Consider the following 17,047-nt stretch of genomic DNA (forward strand, 5'->3'; position numbering starts at 1 on the left):
TCAAAATATTCTTCATTAAGATCTATACACTTTTTCATGTGTTTGAATCAGTTGTCAAAGCTCGTTTGCCACTCTGATTGACATATCTCCAAAACATGCCTTTTGAACGCATCAATCTCCTCTTCAGGAACGGGAAGAAAAAGAAGTAATTTAGCGCCAGGTTTTTGTTGTTGTTGTAGCGGCAGAAATCTGCCAAGTCGACAGTTCTTGGCCATAATACCGAGTCCGTTCCGGTTACGTAGACCCAACTGTCGTGAGATTGGTGTCACGTCAGGACTATACGGTGGATGACTCATTAAATCGTTGTTTTAAGTGCTAAAAATGCAGTTGTTTCAGTTGATGTGTGAGAGCTCGTGTTGTCGTGGTTAAGAGTGATCCGTCTTCAGGCGATGGTTTTCCTCATTCCTTGAAAGACAGCTGACGAACAAATCCACTCAGAATTCACTGTTCTACGTCTATATTCTAGTGGTAGGGAGTAGTTCTAAAACAAACAGGCAACAATTTGCTTTGAAGTGCCTCATGCGCGAAGAGCTTTTGGTGGATTCGGTTTATTTTGAAATATCCATACAGTCGACTGCTCTATACTTTCGGGCTCATACGCGTAAGTTCACGTTTCATCATATTTCGTGATTTCACAGACGTATTTAAAAGCACAGTTATCGTATTTTGTCTCTTTATCTATCGACAAGAGCCTTTTAAGCAGTTTCCACAACAGTCGGTTCTACGCTACCGGAATTGACCCGGATTTTATTCGGAAATCTAACCTCGTTTGGATGAGTTAATTTTAGAATAAGCTTTTTTGAAAAATTGCTTCTTCAGTCAAATGTTTATACAATATCGAATGTTACTGTTACTGTACTGTTACTAATGCCTGCAGTTGTCTCTATCTCACGATAGATTACATGATGATTTTACGATATTAGTTTGCGCACAGGATCAATAGTTTATGGAACAACAACTGATTTTGAACGATCTCCACGAAATTCATTTTGGAGCGATTTTCGACCTCGTTCATCATACCTGCGATATATACTGGTCCTTGTAGGAGTTTCATCGTTAAAAATTTAATTAAATTGAACGATGAATTGTTGGTTAGATTATCCAAGTCGAAAGCTGTAAAAAATAATTGCCTGAAAATGTTCGCGATTTAATACAATTTTTTGGGTAGATGAATATTTCGACTTACTATAAATAGTGCAAATAGTGGTCATATGTCAAAGCGTTCTGAGTATGTATGACTTCAAAAATGTCAAACTTTATGAAAAACCTTTTTTTCCCAGTTTGCAAGACTATGGTTGCTAAATCCTGAAATACTATACTATAAAAGGCAAACTACGAAGTGGCAATCTTATGAATTTCAAGTGGAAACTTCTAACCTCTACACCATGGCGGTGAACAATAAAAATCCCCGTATGTAAATTTCTAAGATGTATTGAATACCACACATGAATCCAATGGAAAAATAGAAGAGTTATATAATTGTAAAAGCACATACAGACATAATATTATATGCACATATTAATTTACTGAATGATTCTGCAAATTGCCTGGCGGCCAACTCAACGCCTTTTCAGCGCAAATGAAACTGTGAGACTCAACACTTGCAAATTGAACTCGTGATGGTCATACGAGATGAGAGGAGCGCGAGTCAATTAAAAAAACATTTATTAGCACAACGCCAAGTTGTTAACAAACGCATTTGACCATTTTCGACCGTTAAAAGCAAACAAAACGAGCAAACAATAAAACAAACAAACACAACGCAGCAAACATAAACATATTAATATTAATACATATAATATACATACATATAACAGTTCAGCAACTTGCCCCACAACCCAGGCAGCCGGAGGGATCACTTCTGCAAGGCTAAATGCAATCGCAAGCGGCAAAGTGCTAGGCTTTCAATACTGGGAGCGATGTAATTGATGATCCTGCGTTGTGAATTGTTTGATTTGGATCAAGGCAGGACACACACATTGGTCGACAAACTCAATAACAACAACAGAAAAGGAAACAGTCTGACGCTAGTTCGCGTGGTCGGCATTGACCGAACCGCTCGCTGGCGGTCGCATGTCGCAGTGTATTGAGCAAAATGGCTGGGAAGCGGCAATGGATTTGTGTGGGACGTCAATACTGTCATAGCTGTTGAAGCGTTCGGCTATATATAACTTGAATGCTGGTATGCGCTTAAGCTAGCGGACATCCCGATAGTGTGCTGCAGGACCGCAGCACAACTAAAACTGCGACAATACAACAAAACAACAGATACTAAGCAACAAGCTGATGCTGAGGCTGGAGCGTACCCAATTCGAATTGAATTTTGGCAGTGCAATCATTAATCATTTTTTCAATCATGAAATAAACGTACAAACCCACCAGCACCACCAAGAGTGCTATTATTTTTTTCACCATTTTCTACATTCGTTTCTTTTGTTTTGTGTTATTGTTGTTGTTGGTTGTTTGTTGTTTTGTTGTTCAAGGCAAAGCTTATGAGTTCTAACATCAGTGCAGCCGTAAAACAACGTCTGAGATCTGCCCGCCCATTCAGCGATGACGAACTCTTACGAGTTGTGTAGCGCGATGCAACGCCAAGCCGAAAGATGCGCGCACTGTGAGAGTCTGCAGCCTAGAGTGAGTAGCCCTAAAGATTGATAATCTTTCCAATATCTTTAAATTTAATTAGCTACAATCGTAACGCGCTGCGAGCGTTGAATGCCGTAAGGAAAAATTACATTACATGCCTATCCAAATAAGCGAAGTGTATGCATGCGCTCGTGTGTGCTTCGGCAGTAGCACCTATTTACCTACATACCACATATAAATATAACTGTGTGAGTGTGTGGCAATAGCCGCGGCGAATTTGTGTGCGTATACAAATCTACACTTTCATTGATACACGTATCGAATGCTTGTGCAACAGATGCGGTGGCTTTTGCTTTCGCTCTTAGCCATATTCTTTCCAAGTCGAATAGTCATCAGCTAGATAGCCGCGGGGCGCTGCTGGACGCGGCACACCAACTGTGTACTGTGGCTTTTATGGCTTTCGGCTTTAGTTGCTGATTACAATATTTTACAATGTAAACTTATTAAAAATTTGTAAGCCCATTTTTTTTTAATTTCAGTCTACCATCTTTGTTTTTGGCCTGAGCTTCAGTTACGCATGTGAATGGGAAATTTCGACGTTCCTCAAGCGCGCTACATTCATATTACATGTTTGTATGTTTGTTCATGTATGTGTGTGTGTTTTCATTATGTATGTTATTATTTTACATGTTTCCGAAAGTGTCGGCTTTCGTGTTTTTAATGAAAAATTGCCGTTGTTACTAATTATGATTGACACCGACGTTATTGGAAATTTGAGGTTCAATATGGTTCCGGTAAGCAAATTAAAGGCAAGAGTTAAGAATTTCCAATGGTAAAATGAAATTTTACCTTTTATTTTTAGTAGTGTGTGAACTAATAGGTCATACTAAACCCTTAAATATATATATTATGATAAATATATGTTAGTCTTTAGAAAATTTAAAGGTCTATTTTTAGCAAACGACAAAAATCGAACTGACAAAATTTTAAGGTATTTTAATCCCAATCTCTAGTACAGCTTTCAAAATAGGATCATTTTGAGCCAATATAAGCACGACAACGCTTAAGCTGATTTTACATAAACTTTTTATAAGCCTTGGCTGAGTTGGTCTTCAGTGCAAGGCTTTTAATACACTCATGGCACATTTCTCGAGGCGGATTTTCCAGTTGCGGAAACATAAAAAGGAAACATGGAGCCAAATCTTGCGAAAACCGTGGCCGAGAGTTGACTCTCGTTTCATCTTCTTCTTCTTTATTGGCGTAGACACCGCTTATAGCCGAGTTTACAACAGTAGACTTTTTTTTTTTTTTGATTAGTTGTGTTTTTTACGTGGCGGGTTCCAAAAATAAGCGTACAATTCTGGTGAGGGGATGATTCGCTTTCTCACTTTAGCTCGCCTTCAAACGAATGTTTTTTGGCTACCCAGAAGATAAGTGAGCTGCTTGAGCCATATGTAAAAGAACCGTTTCTGGTCACTTCCAAGTGAATGACGCTCAGAGCTTTCCTCACTTGCGTGAACTTCCATTCTCATTTCATGTTTAGCCAAAAAATTAATCTCAATCATGTAAGTATGTGACAGAGCTTTGTTCTGTTGAAATAACAACGAATTTTCCACAATCTTCTGCCCTCAAATCCGGTCGAACGCTTAGCATCGCTTTCATTTTGAACCGACTTCGATGAAGTTCTTAGGTTGCGGGACATATTTAGAACGCCATCCTGTAGATTGTTGGACAGTTTTGGCGTCATATTCATAAACCTATGTCTCATCACCAGTAATAATGCTTTTTTTGAATGTAGGATGCTCATGTATTTCACACTAACATAAAAAAAACTGTACGAATTTAGGGAAACTAACGGGTGATTTTTTTGAGGTTAGGATTTTCATGCATTAGTATTTGACAGATCACGTGGGATTTCAGACATGGTGTCAAAGAGAAAGATGCTCAGTATGCTTTGACATTTCATCATGAATAGACTTACTAACGAGCAACGCTTGCAAATCATTGAATTTTATTACCAAAATCAGTGTTCGGTTCGAAATGTGTTTTATCGACAAATTTTGTTCAGCGATGAGGCTCATTTCTGGTTGAATGGCTACGTAAATAAGCAAAATTGCCGCATTTGGGGTGAAGAGCAACCAGAAGCCGTTCAAGAACTGCCCATGCATCCCGAAAAATGCACTGTTTGGTGTGGTTTGTACGCTGGTGGAATCATTGGACCGTATTTTTTCAAAGATGCTGTTGGACGCAACGTTACGGTGAATGGCGATCGCTATCGTTCGATGCTAACAAACTTTTTGTTGCCAAAAATGGAAGAACTGAACTTGGTTGACATGTGGTTTCAACAAGATGGCGCTACATGCCACACAGCTCGCGATTCTATGGCCATTTTGAGGGAAAACTTCGGACAACAATTCATCTCAAGAAATGGACCCGTAAGTTGGCCACCAAGATCATGCGATTTAACGCCTTTAGACTATTTTTTGTGGGGCTACGTCAAGTCTAAAGTCTACAGAAATAAGCTAGCAACTATTCCAGCTTTGGAAGACAACATTTCCGAAGAAATTCGGGCTATTCCGGCCGAAATGCTCGAAAAAGTTGCCCAAAATTGGACTTTCCGAATGGACCACTTAAGACGCAGCCGCGGTCAACATTTAAATGAAATTATCTTCAAACAGTAAATGTCATGAACCAATCTAACGTTTCAAATAAAGAACCGATGAGATTTTGCAAATTTTATGCGTTTTTTTTAAAAAAAAAAAGTTATCAAGCTCTTAAAAAATCACCCTTTATTTTAATTGATTCGGTTTGCGCGCATAATGTAGAAGGACCAGTCCGGGTCAAATTTGATCAGATGATATATTACATAGAAAAACTAGCAATACCGCAGCTGTCTCCCTTTAAGGGAGCTTACGGGTTTCAAAAAATCGAATTGTTTTATTGTATTATTACAACATCTCTATGAATATTGATCCGAGTAATAGTTTCGGAGATACAGCCTTGAGAACTTGTGCGCTCGAGGCTAGCTAGGCTAAGTGCGCCGTCTTTAAACGCGTTTTTCTCGAAACTGTGTTTTTGAAGTCGGTTGGCAAGATTTCTCGAGAACTACTCAACCGATCTTCATGAAATTTTACACAGGTCTTTGAGATACAATTCTTAAAGACTTGGACGAAGGATTTTTTTCGATTACAACTATTTGAAAAAAATGTCGCGAAATTTTCACTGAAATTTTCATTTTTTTGTAAAAATGTCTGCCAAAAATCCAATTTTCAGTTTTTTCCTTCGTCCAAGTTCTAAGTTAAGGTTTTAACTAAAACACATATTTTTTCACTTTAGATGATCCTATAAGGATTTCTCCTACCAACAAATCTTTTTTCCACGGAAATGGCGTCGCAATGGCCGAGTTTAATTTATTTTTTTCCAAAAATTTCAGAATTTTTTTGTTAATAGTGTATATTTGTAACAATAAAAAATTATAATAAAATATTTCATTTATTATATGAAAAAAAAAAAAATCAGAAAAAGGGCTGTCTTTTACCCGAGGAAAGCAAAAACCCTTAAAAGGATCAGTCCGGGTCAAATTTGATCAGATCGTATACTACACTAGCAATAGTTTTTGTAAGTTTTTAAGTAACTAAAGCAACCACATATTAATTTTAAATTAAAAAAAAATTATAAAATTTCATTATTAACATAATTTGTAAAAATTAATCGACAAAATAATTAAATTGCATTTTCGCCAAAAAATTTCGACTAGCAAATGCAATCCGCATTGTTTTTTGAGAATGACGATTTTCCACAAACTTTTACTTTTGAATTGTAGTGCATTTTATGTCTTTTTTTTTGCATCATAAACAACAACAAAATACATTTGAATACATTCCGTCCGTCCGCGTGTCTGTCTCGACATGACTTTGAGAATTCTTTCGGATAATTAATGATGTTTGTTGCTCCACATACCCGCATTGTATGGCACTCTTCCCGATTACCAACACATAACAATTCACTAAATGAGCGTTGGTGTAGGTCTGCCTGTAGCTGCCATTGTAGGCTCCTTTATCTCCTTCTGCCATACATTCTAGATTTTAATTTCTTATTTTCCTTAAATGTCACTTTTGTATTGCCGTGACATGTCACGGGTATGGTATGTGAGAGCAGGCTGAAATTAAGACTTTTGGGAACAAGAGGCACTTAAATTTGCATTACCAACAACGCAGCGCACACACATGCATACATACATGCATGTATCACATACATACATCATATACATATGTACGTAAGTACTTCGAAGCAGCATTACTTAATAATTTAGCGTTATTCGTTGGCTGCTTCTTCATTTTTGCATGGCAGCGCACTCCATTTGCAAACTTTTAGAAAAATTTACACTGCGGTCGCAGTGCTTTCTTCATATTAATGCCATTTTATGGCACGCAATTTTTCTTAACGCTCGATGCCAGCCCCATGTCAACGCGGGACTGTCACTCCAGCCACTCAACAACCGACACCCATCAGTTTCAGTCACTCATCTTATCAACGCTTCTGTGAAGTGTTCGTTCGTATATACATATGTATGTATGTAAATAGGCAAATGTCCCTCATCAAATAATATCGCCATTTTATACATTTTTATATTGTTTCTTCTGCCGATTTTCTCCCTTCAGTATCTATTTTTTTCATCTGAAATCGTAGCTTTATCCCTGCCGCGTTGTGAAATCTTTTAGGTAATTTTCTTCCCTCCGTTGCTTTTTCAACGCCGTTCTTCAAACTCTGCATGTAGACATTTCTTCTTTGTAATGCCTTCAACTTTTCTTTTTTACTCTGGCAGCGTATTGAAAGTGTAAGGAGAGTGTATGTTTGCTTTTTTGTCATTCTTTAACATAAAAGGACACGCACCGCGCCGCATCATGAAAGGATTGATTAATGATTCGTTGATTTTCGCCCTTATTCTCTTTAGTTACACTTGGCCAGGCCAACTAATCCCCGATTGTCTTGCAGCTCTGCCATCTAATGCGGAACATAGTGAAAAATATATATTTTTGCGTAAAATGGGTTCTAATAAATAGTCAACATGCTTTACTAAAACCAACAGTTGTTAAATTATAGTAATCAAAATTTTAGAAAAATTTTTGAAACGAAGCTCATCGTATTTGATACCCGAAAATGAAGTTAGGATCTCGGGGTCATTTGGTTTCAACAAGACGGATAATTTCACGTTTTGGGCCGATTGGCCACCATGAACATGTGATATCACACCATTAGACTTTTTCCTGTGGCGATATGTAAAGTCTAAAGTCTATGCGGACAGTCTTGCTTCGTTTCAAGACTAGAACAAAACATTCACCAGTTACCCGTCGAAATGTTATAATAATAATAAAAAATTCCCATTAAATGGGGATCAAATATCACTTAAATAATAGCAACAAAATAGAACCGATGTATGGTTGACATTTTTTCGTGTCATCGTCTTCATCTGAATCCGAATATTGATTAACCGTTGCTATAATTAATTAGTTTTCTTTTTGAAGACTACTTAGGAAGCTCGGTAATTGAAAATAAATATTTTACTTTTACTCCTAATTTTTTTACGACATTCTCAACCAATCTTAAACATTAACAGTAAACATAGTTTTTAAAGTTCAATGTTCTTCAGAATCGCGTTTGCCAAGAAAATGTTCGATTTAATATTTTTAATGATAAAATTTAAAAGAATATGCAGGAATATTGCACATAATAGCCCCAATGAAACAACATTTAAATCTAACTCGAAATCAAATGATTTCTTTCAAATTTTATATTTAGTAAATAAACCAAATCTGAAACACGTTTAATTAGGTAACACAATTTAACCAATAGAAATATTGCTTGTGCAATAGGCCTTTATACGTGTTGGGACTTTCTGTTGATTTCCTTACAAGAACGTTTATACTGGGAAATATAGTTATGCCCATCCATGAGCAGAGAACGTATAAAACGTGCAGAGAACGTACATGATGTACAGAGAACGTACAGAGAATATGATAAACGTTCTCTGAATATGATATACGTTCTCTGTCCAAGACATACGTTCTCTGATAAAAATAAACAAAAAAATTTCACCACTTTAATAAACAAACATTTTTGTTTAATATGGCAACGCTATTTGCATCCCTCAGAAAATATGTCAAATTCAACTGTCAAATGTGTATATTATAACCTTAAAAGCTTTAAATAACATCATTAGTACTCGTAGATTTGCGACTACCCCTCGTGGGGAAAGAATTTTTGTAACAAAATTACATAAATTGCTAGACGTGTAATCTCGACTTGTTTCTTTAATTACATTAATAAAAATATTAAATTTGAAATTGCTTTAAATGTAAGTGCTGACAATACGTGAAATATAGTTAGAAATTGTTTTAATTATGCAACAACATTGACCCACTACATAGGGATGTAAAATCATATGACCCAGTTTAATAATAAACATTAATTAATTATAGATTGATAATGGGTAATACAATCACAAGCGTCCGTATGGAGGCAGCACCACAAATGCCTAAAGATCACATTCACATGGCTGCCACGGGCGCTGCACCACCCCCAGAGTGTCCAATGCATCAGAAAGGCGGTGCTGTTCCTACGAATCCACCACAAAAAGAAAAAATTACAACTACTGCCACTGCACCAGCATCCGAGTGTCCGGTTCAACATGGTCAAAGTGATATTAACCCACTCAATATGATGCCACCTGCCAATCAACAACCAGCACCGGATCAACCCTTTTCTCTATCAACAGACCGTCAAACATCGAGCATACCAAAAGTGACAGAAGACGGTAGTCAGCAATTCTGGCAATATCCAAGCCAGCAAATGTTTTGGAATGCAATGCTAAGGAAAGGTTGGCGTTGGAAGAATGACGATATTTCACAGAAAGATATGGGCGACATTATTTTCATTCATAATGCCAACAATGAACAAGCTTGGAAAGAGGTACTTAAGTGGGAAGCATTACATGCTAGGGAGTGTGGAAATCCACGACTAAAGAGTTTTGGTGGTAAAGCTGCCGATTATAGTCCACGTGCACGCATACGCAGCTGGCTAGGGTATGTTTATTTCTTTTCTTACGACATTATTAGATAAAAAAATATATATTTATATTTAATAGCTATGAATTGCCGTTCGATCGTCATGACTGGATTGTTGATCGTTGTGGTAAAGATGTTCGTTACGTTATTGATTACTACGATGGCGGCGTGGTGGACAAGGATTATAAGTTTGCAATACTCGACGTTCGTCCTGCAATGGACTCGGTCGGAAATGTTTGGGATCGTATGAGAGTCGCTTATATGCGTTGGAAGTTTGCAGCATTGGACTCCCTTGCAGGCAATCGAACAGAAACTGACAGCGGCAAAGTTGACCAATAAACTGAATTGACATGTTCTCATAGCTCGTTTTTAAATGCAGGCGATAGTTTAATTTATTTCAAAACTACTGGACTACACTTACTAATTATGTATATATTTAACTGATAGGATATTCAAATAAAATATTTACGAATACAAAAAACGTTAATATAGTTTTGTTTAATTTTTGTATAAGTATTTTTCAGTACAGTAATTGTGATTATTATACTCTGTTCAGGGTATATAAAGGTTGCCAGGAAGGAACGGCCGAGTCCTATAATATATATATACAAGTGATCAGCAATATGAGCTCAGTTCATTTAGACATGTCCGTCCGTCGATCTGTACATACGTGAGTCTCTCAATTTTTGAGATATCGCTCTAAAGTTATGCACACTTTCCTTTCTCCACGAGAAGCTGGTGCTGGAAGCGACATCGACATACAAACTGAACGATCAAATACAAGTCCTTGTGCGAAAGCTTTTTTAGTTGGACGAAATATCTCCACGAAATTTGACACGGATTATTCTCCTTGGATTGCTCCAAAGGAGGAATCTCGTTAGAAATTGTTCAAATCGCATCACTACAGCATATAATTGAGATCAGAGATATATTTATAGATTTTTATGTTATAAGAAATGTTCCTGTGAAGTCTTTTGGTGCAACGGTAGCTAACAGCTGTTTTTTGTTTGATATTTAAGATTATTAGTGGAACATGAGTAGAACATTTAAAGAATGAAAATAATTCACAAAACTAATTAAATAAAAATAAAAATCACCAACTTTTTCAACCTTGTTACTATTGCGTATGTGTTTCTTCCTTTATTTCTTTATCAACATTACAACAACTTGATCAATTCTTTACATTCGGAATGCGCAACTAAATCAACAATTATAAATTAGTGGTAATTTCAAAACAAAAAAAAACTATGAAAAATTAATTTTAAATAATTATTTAAAGCGTTGATTTAATTTGCCGGATAAGTGTAATGTAAATACAGTAACTGATTGATACCAATGACTTCCGCATGCAATCGATTTTTCTTCATCTTTTATGGTTTAAGTCAATTCAATATTTTAATTTACAAATATAACAGGCCACTTGCAGCAGCATGGGCCATTAACGTATTGGCAGCTTGTTTGGTTTCCAGCGTTAGACGCGTTTCATTTAACCAATCACATGCAACACGACGTGCACCACCTTGCAACAGATTCATGTACTTCAAGGCCTGCAGCAGATCTCCACGGTCAACGAAATACCTGAAGCAAGAATCAATTATATCAGTGCATATTTAAGGTATAACCGCAATTCTACTTGCCTAGCTCTGTTCAAAATATCATAGGTGTCCAATTTACTGTAATCAAATGGTTTGTTTTGCAATTCATCCTGAGAAATGGGATCGTCAGGCTTCAAAATGAACAATGATTGCAAGTATGACAGGAAATAGATGGGGAGGCTAGCTCCGCCTTCCGGTACCAGCGCTAGTTTGCGTGCAACGCGCTCTACATTAATGAAACGTTCACGCAAAGCATCTTCTGTGAACACGCCACGCTCGCTGGCGGCAGTTGGTAGGTTTTGTATGACAACAGAAACCAGCTCGTCGCCCTCTAAAACAAAATTAAATAGATATTTAGAAACGGTCACAATTGATAAATCGTTTTATATAATTACCAGCCACTTTGGAAATCGCCTTGATTTCACTCTTCAGCGGACGCAATTTGTTGCGCCAGTGTACGCCCGGTTCGCCAGTGCTTACTGTAGCCCACAAAGCCTGGCAGGCAGCCCAAAGTGCTTGCGCTTGATGGGCAGAACGCTCCGACTCAGCTCGCGCTGTAAATATAAGCAATTTATTATTTATTCATACTTCGTGAAATTCAATATCAATAATATAATAAAATTGAAAGGATTAATTGGGTAAACTCTGTACCTTTCAGCTCATCATCAATTTCTTATTAGTAGCGTTTATAAAGAGACTCGTTATAAATTTGCACATTATAAACAATGAACCAAGTGTGCTTACCTTGTAGAGCAGCATCCATACCGCGCATTTTGCCAACCATAGCCGCTAGTTGTAATTTATAATTAGCCTTTTCGGTGGCCAGTTTGTCTTCCAATTCACGTGTGAAGTTACGCTTCATTTCGCTTTCCTTCATGGCTATCGCATCGTTCAAATGATCACTGTGTGCTTCAGCTTGCTTTTTCAATTGTTGGCGCAATTGCTTTTCGGAATCAGCTCGGATTTGGAAAATTTTCTTCTGTTGTTCGAGTGCCAGTTTTCGCTTTTCAGCTTCCAAGTGGTAATCCAATTGGGCTTTAACTGCATCCGATTCGTTATCACCGCGGAAAGAATCTATGACACGTTTTAGTCTTAGTTCACCATCAGTTTGCAAACGTTGCAGTTCCTTTTGGTAAGCCAGTACATGGGAGTAAGCATGCATGATAAACAAATCCAAATCTTCCTTTGAGAGATTTAGTTTTTGATCCGCCAAATTTAAGCCGGGGAATATGGACTCAATTTCCTCAACGAAGTAGTTGCGTGCTTTTTCCACCTATAACCAATATTATAATCGTTTACTCAACAGTGATAGCTTTTGCTTTGTATATTATACTTACGTTTCTCCAATATTTTTCGGACACGGTGGCAAGATCCTTATGCTGATATAATTCATCTTTGACGTGGTTAATGTGATCCACCAACGTTTTAATTTTTTTGCGTATGGTAGTGATCTGCTCATGATTATCAGCGGTCGCAGCTTTGCTTAGTGCAATCTCACACTTTTCTAAATACATAAAATTGTGAGTTTGAATAATATATCGAAATATTTAACAATTTCAAGTGCTGTGTTTGATTACCAATTTTGTCAATAGCTTCACGTGCTGAGTTTTCTGCAGTAGCAACGGAAGTATCGCGAGCACTCGTCTTGTTCCTTAAGGAAGTCCATCTCGAGGTGTCAACGTTATCTATGGCATCATCAACCACTTTGCGTACATCATTGTTAAAGCTGAAATGGGAGTTAAAACTTATATTACATGGCAAATTGAAGAAAATCATTGACAAATACCTCTTGAGAATAGCAATGGCTTTGTTGTATTCTTTTACAGCTAGAGCAGCTGCAACTTCTACTGCATTTTCCAAGTCGGTCACATCCTTCGGCAAAGGTTCAGGTTGTTTACTTATTTTGACAGGTTCGCTAGGTTTGGCAGTAGCAGGCTTTGCGGCAGGCGACGCTTCTTTAGCAGCACTTGCTGTAATCTAAATTGATAAAATATTGTGTTGAAATGGAACTTGTTTATGAATATATACTTATGTCTATAACTCACTGGTTTTGCTGGCGGGGAGGTTTTCGTTGGGGCAACTTCTGATTCTGTGCAATTTTATAATTTATTATTATTTACCAATAATTATCCCATTTAGAATTTAACAAACTTACGCTTAGCAGCGGGTTTTTCGGAGCTTCCAAACCAACCAGTGACAGTTGATGTGGCGCTGTCAATCGTTTTCGTAACATTGTTGAATTGTTTCTTGACACCATCAAACTGCTTATTTATATCTTCAAGAGGATCTTTTGACTCTAAAGCAACTTTTAAAACGTAGTCGGCACCAGGAACATTTTGTTCGACTTGTTTTCGAAATTTCGGGTCGTATCTGAAAATTTATATTATTTATATATGTAAATAAATGGTACTTAAGTGTGGTATTAACTGACTTCGCATATCCAATTACTCCACCGACAGCGACAAGGGGCGATAGAAATACCAGCACTTTGCCAAAACCGGCTTCTCGTACATTAGGTGGCAGGCCATTGCTATAGTTTTTTCGGCTATATTGGCTCAATGTGATCTGAAATACGAATTAAATTAAATAAAGAAGTGATCTCAATACGCAAACGTTAGGTGATGGGTATCTAGTATTAAATTTATAATAACAACCAATTGTCATTACTGTGGTGTAGCTATTTGCAGAAAGTTTACGCACCACATGCTACAAAAAACGAATATGTATTGCAATTTAAGATTCATATCCATTTCCATTTTCTTTTGGAATTTGGATTATATTTGGTCAAAACGTACTAATAGATGACATAACAATCAATTTGTCTACACGGGTGTTAAGGTGAGCAGAGCGCTCGCTGCCCCTTTGCTTTCCGTTTTGTTGAGTGATAGTGGTTGTAGTACCTCATGCATAGATGTGATGACGGCACATAAGCATTTTTATATCTTTTACAACACAATTCTTTAAAATAGTTACACTAACCTGTATGGCGTCTCGGCATGGTCGCTTCAGTGCTAGACGATACATTTTGGTATAAATTTTGGAATAATTAATATCGTGGGTACAATTCCAATTCCTTTGCGAGCCGGTGCTTAACGTCCTCCCGCGATCTAGACAAAAACGAAAACTTTTTTCTGCTTTGCTCCAAATTGAGCCACTATTTTGCACAGAGAGTGGAAATGTTACGATGACAATTGAGGAAAGATAATTGGAAATACAATAATAAAAACTGACATCTACATGTGTTGGCAAAGTAGTGCGTCAACGTCATGGGTAAATGTCAATATCATATGTGTTTTTTGGTTATATTCTACGGGGTTATGGAATCAATCTGAATTATACATATAATATTAGACCACACAAATAACACAAAATATGCTTCGGACATTATTTTCTGGAGGTAAATTTGTAAATATTTGGGAATAAATCAATATGTCAAAGTAATCTTTTAATTTTTCAGCCGTCCGTACGGTCACTCAGCTAGCCAATCAAAACACCGCAATCGCCCCCATCAAGCGTGGATTTTCTTACCAAATCTGTAACCAGTGGGCTAATACAAATTCCACACTTCTTTCTAAACTACCATGCATAGTTTCAACAGATTTGTTAAAAGCTATAGTGCCAGCATACAGTGCAACTCAACAACAAACGCGATCGTTAACGAAATTCTCGCTTAATAAGGGAAAACGAAAATCCGTAAAGGCTGTTCTTAAACGTTTTAAACGTCTCGATTGGGGAATCTGGGTACGCACTCATACAGGTCGAAATAAAAAATTGTTTAAGAAATCCCCCGAGCTGCGCAGAAGACTACGTCAACACATTTTCACAAATTCAACGCAGAGTTACATGCTGGACAAAATGGTTACTAGTTTCTGGCGTCGTCCAAAATATTACATAGATGACCCATACACCCCATACCATAAAAGAGATGAATTCTTTGCAACAAAAAGTAAAACATTTAAAGTTTAAAATACTTTTGTGTAGAAATCTACGTTATCATTAGCTATGTTAAATGTTATTATAAAACACAAAATAAACATTTGAAACGAAAATCTGAATTCAACTGAATGTAAATGAAATTTGAAACGGCGGGCACCAAAACATATTTTTCTTTAAAAGCAAAACTACATATAGCATAAGTTTGTATTAAAAAATAATACATTCGTTACAATTTATAAATGCTTTCCTTTATTTTTAGTTACAGTTTCAATAATTTCCAAAATATAACAAAAATTTAACAAATCACAAAAATAAATTTTTAAATGCAGGACCATTTTACACTTATTTGCGAAACACTGTTTGCAAATTATCACTTCAAGAGTCTGCGACTACTTTGTTAACCATCTTACCCAAACATTGTATTTCAGTTTCAATAACATCACCAGGTTTCAAATACTCTGGCGGGTTTCGGTACATGCCAACACCCTTTGGTGTACCAGTTAGAATAAGATCACCTGGTTTCAGAGTGATACTCTGCGTTAATCTATGTATGACGTCATCAATTTTGAAAATCATATCTCCAGTGAAGTGGTTTTGCTTTTCGACACCATTAACAACTGTGCGGATATTTAGATCATATACGTCTTTGATAAGGCTTTTGTGGACAATTGCTGGTCCTAAAGGAAGAAATGTGTCCATTGTTTTTCCTATTAGGAATTGTCCTCCATTACGTGACTTTTGCCAATCTCTAGCAGAAATGTCCTGAGCTATTGTGTATCCAAATACATAGTCCATGGCATTTTCCTTTGGCACCTTTCTGGCTTCCTTTCCAATGACCACAGCTAATTCAACTTCCCAATCAATTTTCTAAAAAATTATAAATTAATTAATTTATATATATTTATTTTAGGTTAAGTTTATTTAGTTGGTAAAAGACATATTCATTTTAATAATTTCAATATCAGTTGACGACTTATCAGAATAATTTATATCACAACACGAGATCAGTTACATATACATACATATGCAGATATGTAGATACTTCAAATTTTCCGTTGGGGACTTACCGTAGTGATTTTATGTGCGATAATGTCTCCAGTTGGACCTGTCAAAGCTGTATTAAACTTGCTGAAAAATATTGGCTCGCTGGGAGCAGGTTTATTTTGCTCTTCACAATGATCTTTATAATTCAATCCTATGCAAATGATCTTTTGTGGATTCACTACAGGTGGTAAAAGAATGTGCGCATCGGACATGTCTTCACTTGGGAGACCCTCTACCTTGCGTTGAACCTCTTCCATTGAAATACCTTGAGAGATAAATGAAACCATGTCGTTGGAAATGCAAGCTCCACCGGATAATTCTACGAGTTTTGTTCCATCCTCAGACACTACTCCAAGCCGTCTACGGTTATCATTCTTACGCAAAAATTGTACGAAACGCATTTTCGGAATATTAGATCCACTAAGAATTAAAAAATAAAACTAAATTAAGCACCTCTCTCGTTGAACGAAAAATATGGTATAAAAGATAACTACGCAGATTAGACACACATCAGCTTTCTAAAAATTTTCTGCGGCTCACCTTGAACACTTCAATCGAATGAATTGCAATGGAGAATTGCCACCGGCTACAAGTTTAGAGCAATTTTTATGCAGACGTAGAGCGACTCTTAAAGCCATCCGAAAGTATGATTTAGCACTTTAGTTAAGAATTTAGAACATCAAATTTTGCAATAATTACACCATGAATTTACTGATAATTTTATAGTTTTTTTTTAATTTATCTTAATTAATTTTTTTTATTTTTATAAAAAGTTAAATCAAAAGTCAGTTATGTCATTTGGTGCAGAATGATAACAGCTGA

General features: G+C 36.7%; 4 protein-coding genes across 5 annotated transcripts; 2 read left to right on the plus strand and 2 right to left on the minus strand.

The window, feature by feature from the left end:
- Positions 1-8,782: 8,782 nt before the first annotated feature.
- LOC105222075 (holocytochrome c-type synthase) lies at positions 8,783-10,137 on the plus strand. The gene is made up of 3 exons (XM_011199260.4): positions 8,783-8,941; positions 9,066-9,668; positions 9,731-10,137. Exons 2-3 carry the CDS (start codon positions 9,073-9,075, stop codon positions 9,987-9,989), a joined length of 855 nt encoding a protein of 284 aa, XP_011197562.2. The 5' UTR covers positions 8,783-8,941; positions 9,066-9,072; the 3' UTR covers positions 9,990-10,137.
- A 614-nt stretch (positions 10,138-10,751) lies between these two features.
- On the minus strand, positions 10,752-14,423 carry LOC105222076 (MICOS complex subunit Mic60). 2 transcript variants are annotated; one of them, XM_029548634.2, is made up of 12 exons: positions 14,225-14,422; positions 13,677-13,810; positions 13,401-13,615; positions 13,291-13,334; positions 13,032-13,222; positions 12,823-12,971; positions 12,583-12,749; positions 11,990-12,518; positions 11,897-11,917; positions 11,641-11,799; positions 11,288-11,576; positions 10,752-11,228 (listed from the first exon to the last, which is right to left on the minus strand). In XM_029548634.2, exons 1-12 carry the CDS (start codon positions 14,267-14,269, stop codon positions 11,051-11,053), a joined length of 2,121 nt encoding a protein of 706 aa, XP_029404494.2. In that variant the 5' UTR covers positions 14,270-14,422; the 3' UTR covers positions 10,752-11,050. The 2 variants fall into 2 exon arrangements, with proteins under 2 accessions (XP_029404494.2, XP_011197563.2); XM_011199261.4 differs by lacking the exon at positions 11,897-11,917 and having other exon boundaries at positions 14,225-14,423.
- Positions 14,424-14,431: 8 nt separating this feature from the next.
- LOC109579270 (39S ribosomal protein L35, mitochondrial) lies at positions 14,432-15,300 on the plus strand. Its single transcript, XM_019988924.3, has 2 exons — positions 14,432-14,642; positions 14,703-15,300. Exons 1-2 carry the CDS (start codon positions 14,618-14,620, stop codon positions 15,209-15,211), a joined length of 534 nt encoding a protein of 177 aa, XP_019844483.2. The 5' UTR covers positions 14,432-14,617; the 3' UTR covers positions 15,212-15,300.
- A 107-nt stretch (positions 15,301-15,407) lies between these two features.
- Positions 15,408-17,043, minus strand: LOC105222077 (fumarylacetoacetate hydrolase domain-containing protein 2). The gene is made up of 3 exons (XM_011199262.4): positions 16,766-17,043; positions 16,249-16,645; positions 15,408-16,048 (listed from the first exon to the last, which is right to left on the minus strand). Exons 1-3 carry the CDS (start codon positions 16,861-16,863, stop codon positions 15,557-15,559), a joined length of 987 nt encoding a protein of 328 aa, XP_011197564.2. The 5' UTR covers positions 16,864-17,043; the 3' UTR covers positions 15,408-15,556.
- Between the last annotated feature and the right edge of the window lie 4 nt (positions 17,044-17,047).

Source organism: Bactrocera dorsalis, chromosome 2, assembly GCF_023373825.1.
Source record: "Bactrocera dorsalis isolate Fly_Bdor chromosome 2, ASM2337382v1, whole genome shotgun sequence".
Classification (NCBI taxonomy): domain Eukaryota; kingdom Metazoa; phylum Arthropoda; class Insecta; order Diptera; family Tephritidae; genus Bactrocera; species Bactrocera dorsalis.